Genomic DNA, 22501 nt, shown 5'->3' with positions numbered 1-22501 from the left:
TTATTCCACCAAATATCGATATTTTGAACTCTTCTGAAGATAAAACTTTAGTATTGTGTTGTTTAAAAATGTATAAAATTGTTTTCTTTGCATTATTTGAGGTCTGAAAACATGTGTTTTTCACCAGTTGTCATCTTCTGCAAATAAATGCTCTAAACGAGAATGTTTTTTACTTGAAATTTGGAAGAAATGTTGATTTTACTCAAAGACATAAATAGTAAATCCAGAGAAACTGCTGATTTTGCAGTGGTCTCTTATTTTTTTTCCAAAGCTGTGTATGTATGTGTGGGCGCCACAATGCAGCAGCGCATTAGTTTAGAACAGCGATCAAAGGCATAGTTCACCCAAAATGTTTTAATTTGTCAGCATTTATTCACTGTCTGGTTACCAACATTCTTCAAAATATCTTCTTTTGTGTTCAACAGAAGAAAGAAACTCATACAGTTTTGGAACAACTTGAGGGTGAGTAAGTAATGATAAAATTGGGTGAACTATCCCTTTAACTTACGTGTACAATTAGCTGTTTAAAACGTGCATTCAATCCAGATGGTATAATCAAACATATCTTGTGGAGGTCTTGAAATATGCATTTATTTGCCATTTTAACTGTTGGGAACGGAGAGTAAAAAAAGTGTACTTTAAAAATGTCTTATCCTGTTGCGCCCTCTACAGGCCATGCAGGATCAGCGACTAGTCGACGCCAAGCTTAAAGTGTCATGGCAGAGCATTAAAGTCAGATAGCATGTGCAACTCCTAATACAAACTCGAAGGATGTACCTGTCTCCCCACTTCTTAACACAGCTGATGAGGTACTCAGAGACCTTCTTTACATTGTCCAGGTCTGAGTGGAGACAGCTGTGCAGGAGGGGCAAGCGGGACTGGAGAAGAGAGCAGGAGACCTGGTCCAGAGCGCTCTTAGAGGTGGCTGAGTCACGACAGCTCAGCTCTGACTCAGACAGGATGAGGTCCACCAGACTTATGAGCTCCTCAGAACACAGCTTCAACACAAACTGCTCGGTGCGCTTCTGCAGAGAAACAAAACACCATCTTACACACTCAGAGCCAATATAAACTGATCAAAACATACAATCTGTAGCCAAACATTACAGTTTTAGACCTTAGGACCACTACAAATTGAGCTTTGGACTGGTTAACAATATAAATGGTGCAAGAATAGAATATGCTCCCTTTAAGACTAACACATGGTTTGACATGGCCATTGTCTACTCTCCTGCTGGTCCTTAAAATAAAACTGTTGATGCTACTACACCTTTAAGAATGTAAAGATGTAAGAATGTACAAATTACATCTGCAGGTTTCCCACACCTTTTGACCAATTAATTTCTGTAAAAAAATATTTCCATGACATGAGTCGTTTATGCTTATTTCTAGAGATTGCATTCCCGAAAGAAACGTCTAGCAGTTCAAATAATTTAAAGTCGAGCATCACCGGGTAAATTACATTCCCAGCTGTTTCAAGAATGTGGGAACCCTATCCCTGTTATGGTTGTCTAAAATAACTATATGTGAAGTGAAAAACAGCAATCTTGCCAAGCTGCTGAATAGGTGTTGATATGTAAATATATTCACAATTGCGATGCAATATTAACTGTGATCAAACCTGAGGAGTTTTCTGATCTCGCCCCTGCCAGATGCGGGGAATGTGACTGCAGGCCCACAGGAAGTCCAGAGCTGAGGTTGGGTCCAGTCTGGAGATCAGACGAAACACAGTTACGCACGCAGGAGGTGTGAGAACAAAAAGAGCGGAGCGTGTTTGACAAAGCCGCTCACCTCTGCTCTCTGTGTTTGTTGAGCAGAGAGCTGATGCACTGATGTAAGGTGCTCCAGTTGGACTGGTGTGTAAGGAGGGCCAACAGATACGGCCTGTAGGAGGGGGCCACACTTACACCGCTGCTTTTAACCTGAGACAGACAATGAGAAAGTCACACTCATCTCATATAAAGAAGCAATAGATCACAACAGCAACTGTCCACTGTTTCAGTATTCAGTTTCCTTGGATCCAGAAGTATTTCTCAAATTCATTTTTCTCTGTATGCATTTCACATTCCATTAAGCCATGAGCAAAGCAAAACATTTGTTTTAAAGGGAAATATCTCAATATTTGAAAAAAGTACAAGAAAGACTGTATTAATGTACTCATGAGCAGTGTTGAGGGAATTTACTTTTAAAAGTAATGCATTACAATATTGCGTTACTCCCTAAAAATGTGAATAACTACGTTACTTGGTTACTTTTCAATGAAAGTAATGTGTTGTGTTACTTGTTGTCACTTGGCTAAGGTTCGCTCTCTTCCAGGCCTTCTTTTTTTGCAAGCAAACAGTAATGCATTCAACAATTTAGACAATATAACATACACCCTCATTTTCTTTTAAAAACACATTAAGAATATTATTATATATAATTAGAATATATAATATTATTATAATTTAACAGAATATAAAAAGTTGTTGCTTTTGTACTTTTTGTCTATTCCTGCGCACACACATTATGGAGAAGAGACTACTTAATTTAGTAGTTTTAAACATGTTTAAGCAAATTAAATAAACCAAAAAGTACTGTGCAATTGTGCTCAAACTTAAATATTAATATGTACATTTATAAAGTAATGCATTATTTTAATCAAAAGTAATTGATTACATAAAGTACAATGCGTTACCCCAACACTGCTTATAAGTGAATGAATAAACTACTTGTGCCATAAAACATTAAAACCATTTATTTAATTGAACTAGCCTGTATTTCATATTTAAGAAAAAAAGAGGAATATTAGCGGTACGCTTCTTATTTTTTTTATCTCTCTAACAGAGAGGAAGACGTTTACATGTTTTACGTGTCATTTGCACCCTCACATGTACATATTTAAATCTGTAGCCACACCCACATGATCAGTTTAGAGAGAAACTATTTCACCTTGTTTTGAGCAAAAAGCAGCTTCTGCTGAAGATCCGAGCACACGGAGGTCACCTCTGGGTCGAGCAACTCCAGCCAGTCCACCAACAGCCCTGAACACGAGCCAGGCTTCTTTGACTCAGTGCTGCAGGGGAGGACACACACCCGTTATCAACCCAGAAAATACACAGTGTTTCAGGAAAATAAATAATACACTAATTAAGTCAGTGATTCCCAACCACTGGCATGTGTACTACCCACTTAAACGTTTGCGGCTGGTAAGATCTTTTTTTTAATGTTTTGTAAAGAAGTCTCTTATGCTCACCAATAATGCATTTATTTGATTAAAAAATACAGAAAAAAACAGTAATACTGTTAAAATATTATTACAATTTAAAATATTTCTATTTGAATATATTTTAGTCAAAGCTGAATTGTCACCATCATTACTCCAGTTTTCAGTGTCACATGGTCCTTCAGAAATAATTGTAATATGCTGATTTGATGCTCAAGAAACATTTCTTATTATTATCAATGTTAAAAACAGTTGTGCTGCTTTATCTTTTTGTGGCAACCCTGATACACTACCATTCAAAAGTTTGGGTTAAGTAAAAAAAAAAAAAAAAAAAAAACATTAAAAAAGAAATCATACTTTTATTCAGCAAGGATGCACTAAATTGATCAAGTGCCAGTAAGGACATTTATGCTTTATGGATTTCAATTTCACATAAATGCTGTTCTTTTGAACTTTAGGAATGTGTCACTGTTTCCACAAAAAATATTAAGCAGCAAAAACAGTTTTCAACATTGATAATAATAATGAAACCATCATTAATATTTGAGCACCAATAATTATTGATAATTATTGAGCACCAAATCAGCCAATTAGAATAGAATAGAGATTTTAAAATATTTTTAAATAGAACATTTTTCTATTTAAAAAACATTTTAAATTGCAATAATATTTTCACAATATTATCGTGTTTACAGTTTTGTTGATAAAATAAATGCAGCCTTGCTGAGCATAAAAGGCTTTTTTCAAAAACATAAAAAAACATAATTATTCCAAACTTTTGGTCGGTAGTGTACAAATGTTATGAACTTGATACTTGGGTGTGTGTGTGTCCATGGTTTGCACTGTGTGTGTGTGTTTACTACTCTGCTCCTAATGTGTCCACTAACTTGGATGGGTTGAATGCAGAGGACAAACTCCGAACATGGGTCACCATTCATGTTACTTTCCCGTTATCACTGTAATAATGGTGATTTATCCAGTATAATATGGGTAAAAAGGAACACATTTCTGGTTTGCTGTTGATGAAGGGGTACTTGAATCTTTACAAAAGCCAAACAAAGTTGTGAAACACTAGTTTACATCAGAGTCACACTGCGTATGATGCGTATTTGGTCTCACTGTGACTTACTATGGTAACTTTGGCAGTTCGACAGGGACATAAAAAAAGAATAAAAAAAAAGTGTTAACCCAATTTTACTGTGTTCCTTCCCCACCTAGAAACAGTATCCCCAGCATACAAGGAAGGAAATATGTGATGAGGCAGCGTAGAGTGACTCATGGTGCGCTTACATTTTGGAATCCACCTCTATTTTCACCCCTCGTTCCTCTGTTTCCTGTAGCAGCAGAGAGATCACCATGGCAACGGGACCAGCTGTGTTTCCTGGGGTCCCATTCTCCGTACCGATGGTCATAAGCAGGGATAACAGCTCCTCTAGATATGGAGACTTCACCTCCATGAGGCCCTGCAACACTAAGGCACAAAAAGTGTTTGTTTTATAATATCGGCACTCTTGTGTAACACACACACAGGTCCAAAAAAATGAAAAACAACCCATCGCAGCCAATCCCACATCGCAAAAATGAGAACTACCACACACTTTGCTTCTAAGTAACCCTGCTTCTCTAGAACTCCAGCCCCACCACACTAACTTTCATGAGTAAGTATTTCAAAAGTACACCCCGGCCTTTGGAGCCGTCGCTGGACGTAAACAAGCCCTGGAGTGGATGTGTGGCCCTGTGTGAGGTTGTTTTTGTTTTGGTGAGGTTTCAGAGCAGAAAGTTAAAATCATAAAGAGAAACATTAAAGACAGCGTGAGTGGAGATGCTGGTGCATGAGTCAAACGCAGCCCTCCGGAGAGACTGACTAATGCTGGCAACCACTCCAACACCAACACCAACACACAGAAACTTAACTGCCTCTGTAGAGCTGACTTACCCTTCGCTCCTCGCCTGTTAGCCTTACGTTTGCCACAAACCAGTTCAAAAACATTTTCCAAAGCATTTCTATAAGAGTACACTACGTGGTTCCCAGAGGAGCTATAATTTAAGTTAAAAACATCATACAGAGATGAGTGCTGTGTAATGTAGGCCGCACAAAACATTCAAGAGATATCATATTTTTCCCCCCTGATGTCCATTTATGTTCGTAAAGTTTTTTTCTAGGCCACAAACAGTCATGATTTAGTTTCTTAAGACCGTTTTACGCACCCTCTCTAACTCTCAGGCCTGTTTCACACCTCTCGCATGAGGCAGTAAGTCTAGCTGCAATGAAACTAGGCAGTTGACGCATAAAATGTTTATGAACTTATTTATAATAAACGTTGGGTAAATGCTAAAAGGCCCCGGGTATACTTCCAAGCGAAATTGAAAAACAATCTGGTGCAATGTCATTTGGAACAAAAACAGGCTAAAACAAAGTTTGTTTGATGCTCGTTTTGGGAAAATTCTAGGGTGGTAAACACCTTAAACTACCATTGGTCTGTGGCGATGTAATAGATAGGTGTGGCTCTGAGGCTCTGCCTTGCTCTTCTCCAGTTCATTTCTTCTGTTCAGTCCACTGAGGTCAGAATCTGAACTCTCCCTCATTTGGCCTTCAGTTCTTCAGATATTTAGAAATAATAACATCTAATCTACTTCCTCTGAACACCAAAAAATCTGTGTAAATGTGGACGGTCATATGTTCATGTATTCAGTTTGGAAAGAGTAGTTTTGGCAGCTTAGTTTCAATAAATGCACTTCTTGGATTCGGGAGGAAGCTTTGATTTCGAAACATTTTAGTACGTTTTCACAGTACAATGAACGCTCTAATTTTAAAAGAGTTTGATTAATTGAGATATGACCCTTTAAGTGAGTAATGGAGGACCCTGAACAGCTTAAATACCTTTTCGTATGAGTTCAGGTTCAGCATTGCATTTTTCTCCAGCTCTCAGAGAGGCAATAATGCCCCTCGCTGCCACTTCAGAGTCTCGTCTATACGCCAGTGATTCAGCCAAGTGCAGAAATCCTGTACGAACTGATAACACAGGACACAGTCAACACCAGGAGAGCATGCTAGGACTAACAACTATCAAATGACTGTATTTTCTGACCTGATTCAGCTAGTTTGAATATAAGCTTGCAAATGTGACCTGCAACAGCTAAAATTCAGGAATAGTAGTGACTCACCATCTGTGATGCGATGTTTGTGAGAGTACTGAGCTGCCAGAGATTTCAGCAGGCTGTGGAGTGGCCCCGTCTCTACCGCGGAGTTCTCCAACCACGTCAACATCTGCACAACGGCGTTGAAGAACAGCGATGAGAAGCCAACGTCTTGAGACACCAACCGCTAGAGGAGAAAAAGAGAAGTAGAGTGAGCAAGCGAAAGGAAGCACCAGTGAGGATATTGAATATGCAGGTATGAGTAGGTTAGGTGCCTGGTAAAGATGGAGTTGGCGCAGTAGAGGACAGGAGATCGTATGGCTGTGGTGCATTGCCATGACCAGGGCTCCAGCGTGGGCGGAGTTTAGAAGGGCTGCTAAGGCTTGTAGGAGTCGTCCGGCAGCGCCACCCTGCTGGATGTGACCCTGCCGTGCCTGCAGAACCTCCTGGGCCAGGGTCTGCTGCAGAGATAATGACAGTGGTCGGACCGGAGGAGGAGGCCAGCGAGGATCCACCTTCAGGGGGAAGAGCTAGATGGGGAAAGAGAATCGTCACCATCACTGATCAATGTTTATATATGAATAAAAGTCTAAATTAAAAGTCTAAAACTCTTCATCATATTAAGTCACCATGTCTCTTCAGAAGACTTGGATGAAACAGCTCAATTCATATGGATTACTTTAGAAATGTATTTATGTACTTTTTAAACATTTTTAGTGGAATGGACTTTCAATGGAGTGACAGAAATCTCTCAGGTTTCATTCAAATATTATTTGTGTTCTGAAGATGAACGAAAGTCTTTTGGTTTTGGAACAACATGAGAGTGAGAATTTTCTTCTTCTTTTTTTTTTACTATCTTTTTAAAACTGATTCAGTATTTCTTAAACATTCGACAGTTTTAATCACAATCCAATAAGGATATAGTGATGTATTATAACGCCTTCACATACTATTGGAAATTTCCTAATACTTCCCACTTCTGAAGTTGTAATTACGAGCTTGTCGCATTCAAGTGTTTTGTTGTCAGAAAAAAAACAGGAATCATGGAGGACACCAGGCTTATTCTTGCATTATTGGGGAAAGCGTATTAAAGCAGAAATGATTTTTAGCATCCCATTCATTGACTCATTGACAACAATATAAACATTCACCTGCTATCTAGTCAGCTTTCTGACGATTCTGGAATTTAATACAGGGTACTTTCACTGCGTATAAACCTTACAATATGCTTCAAATGATTTTTCATATATGTAAATATGCACTACTTAAACAACAAGACAAGGTCGTAACAGATGTAGCTGTAGTGAAAAAAAAGAAAACCATTCACAGCAGCAATCATTCTCCCCTCCGCCATGTTCAAAGTTTATGGCACGCCCAACTCGGAAACTCGGTTATCAATATTATCTCTGAGTTTCCAAGTAGTAAATACGACTTGAGAGGGGCTATATGTCCAATTCTCTACTAGGAAACTCGTATTTACGATAATTCCGATCGCATGGATTGGGAAGGCAGCATTAAAGCATCAACAAAATCTAGATTCATCTAAAAAAATCTACATCATGTTATGACGTAGTTGGCAATACTTAGCCTTAGAAGAGAGTGACCCAGAAATTGGTGAGAGAAAGGGAAAATGTGAACAGGACAGACTGCGTGCTGGACTAAGACTGACCATGTCAGATTATCATAGTATTATTAAAAACATGGTAGAATTAAATCTTGGCAGGAGAAAAAAAAACCCCTCTAAAAAGCAGCATTAGTAGTTCAAAGTGAGGTGTCGTACCTGTAGTAGGATCCCAGTGAGATCATCCTCTGGGCCGATCGCTGGCACCTGACTAACTGCTCTCATCTTTACAGAGCCATGAGGTGTTTCAACGGTAACCTTAGCCCTGTTCACCTCTGAGCTGTCTGTAACACATCAGATTAGCAAAGGAGTCAACTGAGAAAAACAGCACCATTATTCACTGCTGTCTTAACCCTTGATGTAAGGCATTCGATCCCGACCTCTGCGTGAAGGAAGTGAAGCACTGAGCAAACTGTGAAACGTGTGTCCTCCCGTGGCTCCTCTCTCATGCTGGACTTCTACAAGATGAGCCATGTAGTCTAACAGATAAAAAACATCCATGATGTTAGCATCATTTCACACACACTGAATGCTAGAAGAAAAAGAGTACACCAAATGAAAGATCCTCACTCTTGTCCATGATGTTCTGCTCCAGTGTCTGGGGATCATGGGACACGGCCTGGTCCAGATACTGCAGCAGTTTGCTCATGCTGGAGACGGGGATCCCGAAGGACTGGACGAACAACAGCAGCTGCGTGGGCTCCAGATCCTGTAGGGCTGCAAATGACAGAGAAACCCATTCAGACTTGTAAACAAACTTTCGGGGTGTGACGTCGGGGTTTAAAAGATACTTAATATTCAGTAATATTATTGATTTGACTGCACTGACACTGTTGGATGTGAAGAAAACTTGAACTGAGCTGAATAATGACAGTCATATGAACTCAAGAAGACTAAACTGAATAGAGGTGAATAATGATACCATTGTCTTTTTAGAGCTGCTCATAGCTGAAATTTAATTTGTCTCAAATTTGATGAAGTTTGCATCATTGATTCTGTTATTTTACTGATTATTACTGTGAAGCTCCTTTGAAAATCTGTATTGTATAAAGTGCTATAGAAATAGATATGTGACACTGAAGACTGGAGTAATGATGCTGAAAATTCAGCTTTGCAGCACAGGAATAAATTACATTTTAAAAGATTAAATATTAAAATTTTATAGGAACACAATATATTATCCACATTTTATTATATCTATATCATTAATATTTCACAATATTACTGTTTTTACTGTATTTTAATCAAATAAATGCTACCTTGGTATTTCCTTAGTATCAAATTTGGTATTTTGAAATCCATATTCCTAAATACAAGATATCTATACCTGCATCAACCAATCGGGCGACCTCAGAACGGATCATTCGTAATTTCAGCCAATCAGGCAAAAGAAGGGCCTCCTCAGACGTGTCAACCAGGAATGCAGTAGGAAGGGGCTTTTTATCAGGAAACCAGATATCCAGCAGTATATAGAACTCACTTTCCCCTAAAAAAAAAAACAATCACAGTAGCTGTTACTCCAAGTACAGGCAGAGTCAATCCCCACACACTGCGACAGAGGAGACACTCACCTTTGGGAGGTCCCAGCGTGAGCAGGATGACCATAGCATGGACTACCAGAATGTGCATGGTGGCTGTTTCTCCTGTGGTCCATCGCAGGAACACTTGATCCTGAGACTCTGACTGTGATGTTTAAAATTTGGTCTTTAATCATGTGAACAAGCAAGCAGTAATTTGAATTTCCAGTTCAGTTAATCGTTCCTTACCCAGCTGTAGAGGTCCTCTCCCTCTTTTGTCTTCCTCATACGGCGGATGTAGGCAGAGAAGATGGTGATCAGAGCGGAGAGGACGGCGTCAGACTCGGGTCTGCAGGAGTGCTTGGAGAACAGGCAGTTCATTATAGTGGAGCGTTCCACTATCAGGCGAGCTACATCCTGAGAAGCCAGAGAGGAGAGACGAAACAGGTTAGACTAGAGCTTTTCTCAGACTGATAAAATGCTGTAGGTTTAGACTAACCAAGGCCAGGTCATTGTGTAGGGACTGCTCCTCCACTGGTGCATGCTGGGATAGGTAAATCAGGTATGCACTGATGGTTTGAGGATCGGTCTCCATGTGAATGGCCTGACAAAAAAGGAAAACCACACAAACATAAGCTGATCAAGTTACCGATATTGATATTCTTGTAACTGTGTAGGTAAACTGACCTGCTGTAAGGCGCTGGCCGTCAAGCCTCTCACGCTGTCAAACAGAGGCAGTTTGGGGAGGTCCTGAAGGAGCCACTGGTAGCCTGGCAATAACTCTGCATCTCCCGAGTCCTCCTCCATGAGCTGATCCCTCTCCTCTCCATCTCTTAATCCTCCCTCCGTCAGCACCAGAGACAAACCCTGACACACATCACAATCAACAATCTTATTAAAGCGTCCTAAATGAACCAAGCACTGGTGGATGGTTAATTAACTGCGCACCTTCATTGCCAGCACTCTAGAGGCCACCTGAGAAGAACTGAGACGGCGCAGGAAGTAGTCCAAGACCTCGCATGTGGTCTGTTCATCAGCCTTAGGACCCAGCAGAAGGTCCTGCAGCCGCCCAAGAAGCTGCCTCTGTTTCTGCTGCCTCTGATGGGAAAGATGAGGAGGGAAAAATACAGTGACAATAATATTGTGAAATATTAAAATAACCGTTTTCTATTTGAATACATTTTAAAATGTAATTTATTCATGCGATCAAAGCTGAATTTTCAGCATCATTAATCCAGTCTTCAGTGTCACATGATCCTTCAGAAATCATTCTAATATGATGATTTGCTGCTAAAGAAGCATTTCTTATTATTAGGGATGGGAGTTGATAAGAATTTAACAATTACGATTCCATTATCGATTCGATTCCTTATCGATTCTCTTATCGATTCCTTATTGGGTGAGGGAATAAGTACAAATTGTTTGTTTGTATTAACTCGCTTTAATATCTGATGATCAGAAGACACAGCACAGAGTATTAGGGGTTTGAACCTACACTGGTCTCACGGTTCGGATCGTTTCGATTACGATTATCATGTCATCGATTCAGTTCAATTCGATATCTCGATGCATTACATGCACTGCATAATCAATTTTCAATTTTACTTCAAAACTGATGTGTGCATGGGTGCGCGTGTGTGTGTGTGTTCGCCTGTTCGGGAAGTCGCAGTGACAGAAACAGTTCCAGTTTAAGTTTCATGGGACTAAAGTCTGTTTATGCCATTAAGAAAATGAAATTCTGTAAAATAAATTTTGTTTAAAAAAAAATGTTCATTTAAAAGCAGTGCTCATTCATCAGTGTATAATGTTACACGTGTTGCTGTGTGGTCAAATGTTTCTGCATATTGGAGTTAGTTCCCCCCTTTGACGAAATGGAAATTTTACACGTGTTGCAAGTGACCGTATTGTTATGAGGCGCCGTCATACTCTCGTTGAGTATGTGCGTGTGTGCTCGCGTCTCATATGAGTATGTGCGTGGAGAGTTTGTGTGTGCGCGCGCGTCATATGAGTATGTGCCTGGAGAGTTCCGCGCATCTCGTGTGTGTGGAGTTTGCGTAGAGTATGTGCGTGAGCGACTTTAGATGTGTCGTTGTGCATTTCATATATATTTGTTAGCGCATTCAGCAGTATACATGTATGTTTGACTAGTAGTGTATGCAAGTGTTTCATATGTGTGAATGAATGAAGTTTGATTAAGCTCTAGACGGCCCCTCATATATTGTCGTCTTTTCGCGTGAAATATAACCAAACTGTAGAGCGCTTCTGCCTCGATGCCGTGTTTGCTGCGTTCTGAACCAAAACAACGCAGCGCTTGTGTGACGTCATGACACATTTGCAACGAGCGGAACCGATAAGCGGAATCGTTAAGCAGGCATGCTAACGGTTCCAAGGAATTGGTTCACTGGGCACCGGTTCTGAAGAAGAACCGGTTCTCGATTCCCATCCCTACTTATTATTAACAATGTTAAAAACGGCTGCTTAATATTTTTATGGAATCCGAGATGCCTTTTTTCAGGATTCTTTGATGCAAAGAACAGCATTTATTTGAAATGGAAATCTTTTGTAAGATTATAAAAACAACGTTTTAATGGTAGTGTATATATTCAGCATCTTTGCCCACCCTAACAATTTTCCTACAGTGGGGATTGGAATAACGGTCATGTAAAACTAAACTTTGGTTTAAGACAACATTACAAGATGACTTCAGGGGGATAAAAAGTATGACATACTTTATGAAAAAAGTATAGGAAAATAAAATATGGCCCCTTGAGAAGACAAGAGACATGTGAGATGGAGACTGTACTTTACCTGTCTTTTCTTCACTCTCTGCTCTTTGCTCTCTCCTTCTTCCTCATCATCAATGGAAGATGAGTCATCAGCAGCATCGTGGAGGAGGAATTCGCACAGGCACTGAACGGGCAGCACATCCAACGACCCTTCACTAGACTGAACGAGATCAGCCAGCCACGGCATAGACTGAGAGGAGGCCTGGACGGGGGGAAATATGAAATTTAGCGAGTCCCTTAAACATGGCTATTAAGAACAGCATAGCAAAGAGTTTACTTGTCTCTGGATGATATTGAGCAGGAAGTCAGGGTTGCGGCTGCGGCAGAGCAAATGGCCCAGGCGCAAAGACTGGTTCAGAGTTTTCACTTGATCCAGGACAAGAGGAGGTGGCCTACGTGGGGGTCCCCTAAGTGAACCAAAGACAGGGTCAGTTTCTTTAAAAACACACTGGATTATTAATGCAGTGACAAACGGGAAGTCATACTTGGGGTCCAGGCTGGTGAGCTGGGACAGCAGAAGGCTGTTGTTCTCTGTTATGGTCTGCTTGGTGGAGGCGGCTGCCAGGTGGCTCTCAAAGGCCAGGATCTCCTGCCGCTCCTTCTGAGAGATCTGCAGCTCTCGATTGATCATTTCTGTTTTGGTCTCCTCGTCGGCCACCGTGCACGGAGGGTAGGAGTAGTTACTGAGAAGAGAGCAAAAGAAAGAGTGAAGTGCTGAAATATCCATAAATCCACATTTCCACACAATATGCAGAACACTTACTTTGTCATAACCATCTCCATGAGCATTTTCAGACTGGGGTAACCATCCCATGCTGCCAAACCTGAAACCGTCAGTGACAGCGATGTAATGGCGTTCTAATGAGATGTTATTATGAAATGCAAGTATTGCATCATATCTGGCCTCACCGATTTTCTGTGGGTTGAATGCTGCGACCACAAGCAGCAGGAGCCAGGCCTTCCAGTAAAGAGTTGATATGGCCAGATTAGGAGGTTGATACCTATAATGGAACATTTAATAAAGAATTTCACCTCTCAGACGAATAAACAGCCCACAAATAGAGTGACAGATTCCAGGAGCGGACAGACCACAGTGTAGCTTAAACTTTCAATGCAAATAGTCCATGACACCCAATAATTATCTAGCAATATAAAGCTGATGAATCACTGCCTAATAAAACAGAAGTGAAAAAACAGGAGGGAATAAACTCGGTGAAGGGTAAAGGCCGTACCCTGCAGGAAGCTGGATGTTCTCTGGGTGATGGTAGGTGCAAAGGTTCAGCACAGCATCAATGAGCTGGATCCTCTCGACTCGCAACACATCCAAGTCTACAGTTGATGATGTAGGAAGACAAACATAATCACATGGCCAGCTTTAAAAACAGACCAGATCACTACTAAAGCATTGTCTTACCATCAGACTGAACTCCTGCAGCTCTCTTCACCAGGTGATCGGCCAGCTCCATGGCGTCAGCAGGGCCAAGGGGCAAATCACGAGAGAGACCGATCACCAAGATGCGCATCAGTGTGTCCTCCAGCAGAGGAACCTCAGAGCACAGCCGGAGAAAGAAACTAACAAAAAGGAGAAATGTTTTAGCATCTATAAAAAAAAAGGACACAAAAAAAAAACACTCTTTCTCTATGATGTTCAATCAGAGATGATATCTCACTTTCTGTCGCTCTCAGGTGGCCAGTTGTCCCATTTGTAATAGGTCTCGGGCTGCTCTGTGAAAAGCACCTTGTGAAGACTGTTGAAACACAACTAAACAATCAGCAAAATAACAATCTGCTGTAGGCAAAGGTATTTGCATAGTCTTACATGCAGCGTTACAAGTGACAGTTTAATTTAAAGCTTCCAAAGAGGATGTTAAATGGTCATGAAATATTAAATAAATGATGTTCTTGGTGCAAAAAACTTGACTCACATTTTAAAGGGGTCATGGCATGAGAATATAAGACAAATTTGACATATAAAGGTCTTCGCACCGCTAAAAATGTTCTTCTCATATTTTTTTATTATTATTTTACATATTGTGCCTATAACAATAACAAAACTGGTCCTACATCCCTCTTATCCATACCAGTGCACATAGTCTTTAGCTCCCACTTTACTGATGGTGGGAACCACGGAGTGTAGCCACCACACAGCATCTCGCTGGATGGCAGCGATCTGGTTCTGAAAGGACCTCAGTGCTTCCAGATCTGAAATACAGACACATTCGCAACCTCATTATCACAAAAAACAGTTTTGAATGTTGGGGTCTGTTTACACCTGGTCATTTCCGATCATGAAAAGACCAGGTGTAAATGCCCTCCGAAATGCTTCTGAGACGTATTTAAACACGATCACTCAAACCACTTCAGGAGGTGGTCTGAGACTAATTCCAAACAAAACTGGACAAGTGTAAATGCATCTGGTTGTTGAAACCACATATGTAAACTTTACTCCTCCCAAAATGTTACAAAAAATAAATGTGTAAGAGCGTGTTATAGGATTTATGACATGTTATAGCCAGATATGACAGTGCTACTGCAACACGCATTGCCGCAGATGAGTAGCTGAGTATCTCTTCAGCAAGCCAACGCGCAAACTGCAGCAAATAAAACTGAAAGTAAGTCTCAGATGCTTAACACACAATCATCTTCATTAAAAGTAGTGAGAGACAAAATGAGCTTACCGGTGCTGATGCCGCTCTCTCTCCTATTGCGGCCTTTGGTCTTGAAATTAGCTGATGATAAATAAAATGCAGCTCATATTCGTTGCTTTCATTGACGTGAACTCCGTTAAATTTGCATATAGCGCGGGAATTGAAGATCGGATATATATTCGTTTGGCGGAGACACATTTATGTGGCCAAGTGTAAATGGAACCGTTTTAACAAATCAGATAGCTATCAGATCAGTAAAAACCCATGAAGTGATCAGGTGTAAACAGGTCCTTGGATATAAGGCACTAAGAGAATAAAACATCTTACTCTTCTTCTCTCCTTTGTCCCACGCAATGCCGGCCTCTTTGACCTGAGCCGTGATCCCCAACATCATGGACACCGTCAAGAGATCTGTCACTTGGATGACAAAACGCTCCTGAGATGGATAAAAAAAAAAATTATTATGTACAGTCAGGCAATACATCAAAACATTTTCTTTTATGAAACTACACATAATAAATACATCTATATAGTCCTCACTTTAAACTCCATGTCCACATAAGTGGCCTCTTTCCTCTCTTGCATGAGGCCTAAACAGAAGGACTGGAAGTTGATCTCATGTTTGGTCTGTTTAATGATTTCCCTAAGCAAGGCCCTTGATGCCCGCAGGTAGTCATCCTTATTGGTCAGCAAGTCCTGGAACACCATTGCCAGAAACTAGGGACAAGACAAAAAGGCTCAAAATAAATGTTATTACACTTTTCGGGTCCATACTTTTCATGTTAATGCCACAACTGGAACAGGTCAAAGTTTGATACTGAGAGTTAGGGATCTTGAAAACAAGTATGAGCAATACTAACAGTTACAATCGCCTTGGGAAGCAACACTGAATACAGTTATTGTGCATGAAGCCACCAATGTTGTTTGAAAAGTCACCTTGGGCGCCTGCTCTGGGCTATGTTGCAGAACAGTATGGAGGACTTGCATATTATTGGGATTTCTGGCATTTGACAACTCATTAAAGATCACAAACTTCACCATGGTGCCCAGATTATCTCTGTGGGCATTTAGAAGTTCCCTGCAAAATATGAAAAAGACAAAAAGGTACATAAAATTAAAAAAGCATTTAGACTTTACTCGGGGTGTAACGGTACATGTACTCATACTGAATATTTTTGGTGCAGTGCACAATGAACACAGTGTTGTTTTAACCACTGCATGTGAGGAACTTCTCTGGATGTGGAAAGTAATTTCAAACTCAGTAGATTCCCCCTTAGGATGGGACAATATCATTTGTATCAATATACTTTGATGTTGAAAACATATCTTGAAAAATAGCAAAAGACAGAGTGAGCTGCTATTGGAGAAGTGCACAATCCAAGTACATACGTACCGAACCATCATTAGTGTGTACCGTTACTAGGGTTGGGTATCGGTTGGGTTTTATCCGATACCAGTACCTACTCAGTATTTTTTAAACGGTTCCGGTGCTTAAACGGTTCTTGAAACGGTACTTAAGAAAACGAAACCGCACACACTTTATCAAAAAATAATACCCTTTTATTTACAGGGCCAAACTGGACACAATATTAACTTAAATCTTTAAACAATATAAATACAAATAATAATAAAACCAATATAAAATAAAAATTTACATTTACATAATATCAAATAAAACAATATTGTATCAAACAATGTAATAATACTGGAGATTAATAGAGATTACTAGCAGGCAGAGCTGCCAACACTCACGCATTGACCGTGAGACGCAATTGACCCTTCACACGCCCTCACGCACGCCACACATCCATTTTCTCACGCAGAGAAAAATCGCGGACAAAGAGGACACTGACACCGACAGACAAGGCTACTTTTGATATGGAACAAATCCACAGCTGTCAGATTCTGTCAATATTTTTACGAGATTCACACAATAACGTTTTGGCTCTTTGAAATGTGACAGATCGCTGTAGCGCGTCAGTTCAAACGGCACGTGATACAGCAGCCTACAAATACAAATCCACTGCTTCTTAGCTACGCAGCGTTGAGTGAACCTATGAAAGAGGACATCTCTGGTTACTGGTGTAACCTATGTTCTCTCAATAGGGAACGAGACGCTGCCAAGCTCCTTGCGCAGCCGACCAGCTTCCTTTTTCGGCAAAGAAATCTGAGGAGCAGATGGCGCGCGCGCGCCAACATAATATGACGACGTAAGTGCGTCGAGGCAGCGCCCGCGCCATCAGCCAATGAATTGGCTTGATTCTATATGGATTCAGACTATCGGCACACCCAGAGGGCGTTCTGACGCGTAATTTTACACGTGAAATGCAGCCAAACCTTGCGAGCAACAGCGCGCATGCGAGACAGAAGAGACTGTGCGTGTGTGTGTGTGTGCGTGCGTGCCTAATTAAGTCAGGCACCGAAATCAGGCACCGAAATTGTCGTTCTTATTCGGTCTGGTTACTACCGTTTACGTCGGAACCGGTTCCCTATTGGCACCGAGTTTCGGTACCCAACCCTAACCGTTACACCCCTAGACTTTTAATTACTAACTTATAATCTTGTGGAGAATAACCCAAGAGTTCAGGTTTGAAGGTGTAATGCAGACCTGACACACAGCATGTAGTGGTTGAGTAGAACTTTAGGTTTGAGGCGGATCTTGATGAGGTTCGAGATGACCTCCATGTCGTCTGAGCCGTGTGTATTACAGTTCATGCACAGAGACATGAGAAGATCCTGCGCTGGCCGAGTCAGCTGGAAACGCATCAAACAAGAACAAACCTTTAGATATGTGGTTTCACACTCTCAGACAAAGACACTTCCTCTCTTTTGTCCACCTTGTTGTACCTTGGGATTCTGTAACCACATCTCGAGTCTCTGCACGGCCATCAGTCGGACCTCTTTATAACCACAGGTGGCCGTGAGAAGACGCAAAAGGTTCCTGGACACATTGTCCATGGGCTGGCGACGGTTCAGCTGGTCCCTCAAAACATCCAACACGTACTCCTCCACACTTTCAGCCAGCTCTTCGTACCTGGAGGCAAAGCAGATAATGGTTACACACATCCACATAACCATGTTACAAGTTACAGATTTGTCTTTTTTTTTTTTTTTTTTACAATATGTAATACCTGTGCATATTGCGGGCATAATTTCAAGTTAAAGACACTAATTTATATGTAAAATTATATATCTTCTGTTAAATATTTAACAACATATTTATACAACATATTAGTTACATATACACTACTGTTTAAAAGTTTGGAGTCTGCCAGATTCTTTTAAGTTTTGGAAAATTAAATCTTATCCAATCCTTCATTTATTTTAAGAAAAATAAAGTAAAAACAGTAATATTGTGAAATATTATTTAAATTTCAAATAACTTTTTGCCATATATATTTTAAAATGTAATTTATTCCTGTGATGCAAAGCTGAATTTTCTACAGTCTTCATGTGTCACATGATCCTTCAGAAATAATTCAAATATGACGATTTCATTTCTGATTATTATCAATGATGAAAAGTTGGCTGCTTGTTGAAAACATTTTTGTGGAAATTTATAATTTTTGATAAATAGAAAGTTTAAAAGAACAGCGTTTATCGATGTAAAAGTATTTACTGTTAATTTATCAACATATTAATGAATCATTGCTGAATACATGGATTCTTACCAACCCAAAACTTTTGAAGTCAAAACAATGCAATGTAGCATTCTCAATTTAGTAAATATTACTTCAAGCTCTCAACATAATTATTCAATGTAATGCAGTTCTTTATAATTAAAGACTACTACATTGTCTTGAGTATCTGTAGTTCCATACCTTGGCATGGCCTGTCCATCATCCTCTGGACTGAGTTTCTCTTCAGCGATTAGAAGCTCAGTCTGACCTTCATCTTCATCTGGAGTGGAAGGATGAGGGCTGTTCCCTAAAACAGTAGTTTGAATCAATTACACTATTTGTTACTAACCTACACATGACTGAATATAGTCTTGGACCACCAACCTGCACTGAGGTCGCCTCCTGACCGCCCTGTTTCCGTCTGGAGCAGCATACTCTTAGGAGGCATCTTTGTTGTGAAGGCAGTTTGGATGTTATCCACAAATGTTTTACAGTGCGAGCTGTCCACCCAGATCCTCTCACCGAGAGAATCCTCAATGTAGACCTGGGGAACACCACAATGACAGTGTATCAGTACTATGATTACTGTGAGACAGGAAAGCTGGTCAGATTGACTGCTTACTTTGACGAATATCTCAGGCCAGTTTTCATCCTCCTCATAGGCGGCCATCAACAGGTTACAGGCCAGCACGGACACCAGGTTGTTCCCCTTGGCCTTAAAGTTAATTGAGGCATCACGGCGGAGCAAACTGCAGAGAGCCTGATCAAAGACGTTCAACACAATAAGCTACGTCACCAGAAGCAACAGTAAATTCCGGTACTATAGCACAGGAGATGAGATCTACCTCTATCACACCCTCTGTAGCAAATACATTGGGCTTGATTTTGGCCAGAAACATGAGGCTGAGGTACAGCGTCATGTCAGGCTTGGCTCTGTTCATCTTCAGCTGTTTGACAGCCCCGCAGAGAACACCCTCAATGCGGTCATCATTACCCTCTCCCTCCGCTGCCTCGATCTCATCCAGAAGAACAGCAGGGGACACTGAAAAACAAGCAATCACATGTTGTGTGAATTCACATTGATTGTAAAAACAATGTCTATGGAAATATGAAAACTGGATTTGGAATACGGATGTCTAAAGTAACACATAAATACTTCAATATTTACTGTAAAATGGTCAAAAGCACTTAAAACAGGTAAAAATGGCAGTCTCATTTATAATGCAATTAGTTGAAATTTAAGTGTTTTTGACCCACTTAAGTACGACTGAAGTACATCTTTATATGTAGTTTCAATATTAATTCTATTGTCTTTTAAATATGATTTAAGTGCAATAATGTCAAAAGTATACGCATTTATGGTAAACTAAAACCAACTTTAATATTTTTCCTATTTAAACTTGCACGTTTTAAATATATATATATATATATATATATATATATATATATATATATATATATATATATATATATATATATATATATAATTACACATTTCTAATGATGAAATGTAATATCAAATAACACACTAGAGTTAAAATTATAATCACGTACTTTTACATGTGCTTTAGTTTGTTAATCAACATAAAGTGGACTAAATGATTGGAGAAGTCCCGAAGGTCCGGTTTGAATTAATATTACAAGGTCAAAACTTATTTTTTTTATGTAATTAACTGTTCATAATAAGATCTATAAGATGCATTCAGAAAATAAAGTGAATTTTCATTTCATGTCGACTTCAAATATAATTAAGCGCAATTCTTTTTCAAAAGGGAATACTTGTTCCTCCTGCTACATAAGCACTTGTTCTATTGTATAATAATATTTGTTGTCGCATAAATGTCGACGTCGTCATCGTCTTGCTGCTCCCTCCCCGTTCTGTGACTGGTTCCCTAGATGAGGCGAAAATTTGGTCCATGGTATCCAGACTACCTAGCAGCGTGAATAAAATCGTGCTGCGGCAAGGTAGTATGGGGAAACCCAGGCTAGGTATCAACTAGAAAATACTGACATTGTGAAACCCTAAATTAGATTAAAGTTTTTCTGAATCTCACCTTCAATAGGAACTACAGATGGCTCTTTGATTGAAGGGGATATTGATCTTTTGTCAACGGCAGCCACCTCAGCGAGGCGTGAGAGGGCACTGGGTGGAGTACTAGAGAGCTTGGGCCGCTTGGACAGGCTGGAGGAAGAGGGCAGGGATGAAGATGCCTCTCTCTTGCGGTCTGGGGGCAAAACGGTGGACGGTGGCTTCAAGAGAGCTGGGTTTGCTTTGGGCTCACTGCCTTGACTCTTTGCTCCAAGAGCAATGAAATCCCCTGGAGGTGGGTGACCTGTCACAGGATGATAAAGACATGTCCGAAAATTGTCATGAAATGTCCGAAAATTGACATGAAATATATTTGTCATAATCACAGCTAAACACTCTTACCTGATGGTTTGGTGTTACTAGGACGCCTAATGCTTGTTGGCTTTGGTCGATTCATTGTTACACAATTTCCAACTTACTGTAACTGTAAGAGACTTAAACACAACAAACTTTGAAAAACATTAGAGGAATTACAATGATATTGTCATTCATACAAAAGCTGCATTCAGGTAAACTATACTTGCTGATATGTTGTTGATAAGGCATATTCGGAGATGGTAACATTGATATTGCAACACTAAAATGAATTTAAAACGCCTTTTATTACCTTTAAGAGCTCTTAATTCAATTCGACTTGTCTTCTGTGTTTGTTTACAAGCTGCATCTGGTCTGTGAGTCTTTCAACAGAGGCAGGTAACGTTAATGTTAATGTCTTAGCAAAAAACATCACACTTAACGCAATGTACTTTTTAGAAATACCATTTAGTGCTAACAGTAAAATATATTTAATCTAATGACATAGTAAGAGCAGAATATGAAAAGATTATTTATAAACTACCTCAGTCTTTCAAATGCGCTGCTACATGATTTGCCGTGTACAAATGTCCCTACTTCTTCTTGCTGCAGTAGGAGAGTTTCCTGAAAGAACGACAGCGCCTCCTACAGCACTGGAGTCTGACTCAGTGGCAATTTCGGGATAACCGAAAACAAATTAGTAGGGCCTAAGCAAAATATATGTGTAGTAGGGTATAATAACAGTAAACTTTCATCCGTTATGTTAAGGATATTTTGTACAATAAACAATCACTGTGTAATTGGTACTGTGTTGGATTGCCTCTTATCATGTGCAAATAAAATATACAGTTACTGAAGAAAAACCAGCAGAAAAGCACTATGATAAGTTTCATGAGCTTTGAAGAAATTAAAAATACATTTAGGACTTTTCTACAAATAAATAAATAAACACAATGAAACATGATAAACGTAAGCTTTTATGAGCTTTGAGGAAATTGAAAAGACCTTTTGGGACTATTCCAAAAACAAATAATAAAATAAAATAAAATAAAATAAAATAAAATAAAATAAAATAAAATAAAATAAAATAAAATAAAATAAAATAAAATAAAATAAAATAAAATAAAATAAAATAAAATAAAATTAAATAAAATTAAATTAAATTAAATTAAATTAAATAAAAAAAAAACATAATAGGCTTACGCTTTTATGAGCTTTAATAGAAAATACATTTTGAGACCCTTCCAAAAACAAAACAAAACAAAACAAAGTCATAATAAAAAATAATCGTAAAAGGGTAACTTACCCCTTAAACAACTTTTTTAGTTAATGATCTGTAAGACTGGGGCTTTATTAATGCTGTTCATTTCGAGTAAATCTTTTGACATTTGGTTATAAAGTGTAGGCTACGGAAGCCCTGAACCGCAACGTAAAAAAAAATCTATAAAAAAATAATAAAAAAATCGAGCATTTCGAGATTAAAGTCGAAATATTTCGAGATTAAATATTTCGAGATTATAAAGTCGAAATATTTCGAGATTAAAGTCGAAACATTTCGATATTAAAGTCGAAACATTTCGATA

At 39.4% G+C, this 22501-nt stretch overlaps 1 protein-coding gene across 5 annotated transcripts in view; it reads right to left on the bottom strand.

Annotated features, from left to right (window-relative positions):
* The window catches only part of ints1 (integrator complex subunit 1), a 33745-nt gene extending 12181 nt beyond the window's left edge, over window positions 1–21564 (bottom strand). For 2 of the 5 annotated variants that reach the window (XM_056261681.1, XM_056261682.1), the window contains exons 1-38: window positions 21463–21563; window positions 20967–21058; window positions 20590–20868; window positions 19381–19577; window positions 19158–19295; window positions 18920–19079; window positions 18737–18842; window positions 17763–17949; window positions 17524–17669; window positions 15852–15993; window positions 15456–15632; window positions 15243–15351; window positions 14349–14469; window positions 13938–14015; window positions 13682–13839; window positions 13500–13596; window positions 13177–13268; window positions 13031–13091; window positions 12753–12950; window positions 12545–12674; window positions 12290–12469; window positions 10430–10579; window positions 10169–10348; window positions 9981–10085; window positions 9731–9898; window positions 9536–9647; window positions 9292–9450; window positions 8535–8681; window positions 8345–8443; window positions 8124–8248; window positions 6619–6873; window positions 6371–6530; window positions 6087–6218; window positions 4496–4676; window positions 2932–3055; window positions 1792–1922; window positions 1622–1709; window positions 778–1025 (exon numbers count right to left, since the gene is read on the bottom strand). In XM_056261681.1, coding sequence (XP_056117656.1) covers window positions 778–1025; window positions 1622–1709; window positions 1792–1922; window positions 2932–3055; window positions 4496–4676; window positions 6087–6218; window positions 6371–6530; window positions 6619–6873; window positions 8124–8248; window positions 8345–8443; window positions 8535–8681; window positions 9292–9450; window positions 9536–9647; window positions 9731–9898; window positions 9981–10085; window positions 10169–10348; window positions 10430–10579; window positions 12290–12469; window positions 12545–12674; window positions 12753–12950; window positions 13031–13091; window positions 13177–13268; window positions 13500–13596; window positions 13682–13839; window positions 13938–14015; window positions 14349–14469; window positions 15243–15351; window positions 15456–15632; window positions 15852–15993; window positions 17524–17669; window positions 17763–17949; window positions 18737–18842; window positions 18920–19079; window positions 19158–19295; window positions 19381–19577; window positions 20590–20868; window positions 20967–21021 — 5375 coding nt within the window. In that variant the 5' untranslated portion in view covers window positions 21022–21058; window positions 21463–21563. Of the gene's footprint in view, window positions 1–777; window positions 1026–1621; window positions 1710–1791; window positions 1923–2931; window positions 3056–4495; window positions 4677–6086; window positions 6219–6370; window positions 6531–6618; window positions 6874–8123; window positions 8249–8344; window positions 8444–8534; window positions 8682–9291; window positions 9451–9535; window positions 9648–9730; window positions 9899–9980; window positions 10086–10168; window positions 10349–10429; window positions 10580–12289; window positions 12470–12544; window positions 12675–12752; window positions 12951–13030; window positions 13092–13176; window positions 13269–13499; window positions 13597–13681; window positions 13840–13937; window positions 14016–14348; window positions 14470–14945; window positions 14997–15242; window positions 15352–15455; window positions 15633–15851; window positions 15994–17523; window positions 17670–17762; window positions 17950–18736; window positions 18843–18919; window positions 19080–19157; window positions 19296–19380; window positions 19578–20589; window positions 20869–20966; window positions 21059–21231; window positions 21311–21462 lie in introns of those variants that run through there. The other 3 variants (XM_056261680.1, XM_056261678.1, XM_056261679.1) reach the window with 3 other exon arrangements.
* Between the last annotated feature and the right edge of the window lie 937 nt (window positions 21565–22501).

This window comes from Rhinichthys klamathensis, unplaced genomic scaffold (genome assembly GCF_029890125.1).
Source record: "Rhinichthys klamathensis goyatoka isolate OS25496 unplaced genomic scaffold, OSU_Roscu_1.1 h1tg000184l_1, whole genome shotgun sequence".
Classification (NCBI taxonomy): Eukaryota; Metazoa; Chordata; class Actinopteri; order Cypriniformes; family Leuciscidae; genus Rhinichthys; species Rhinichthys klamathensis.
This window is presented reverse-complemented; position numbering and strand designations above follow the sequence as displayed.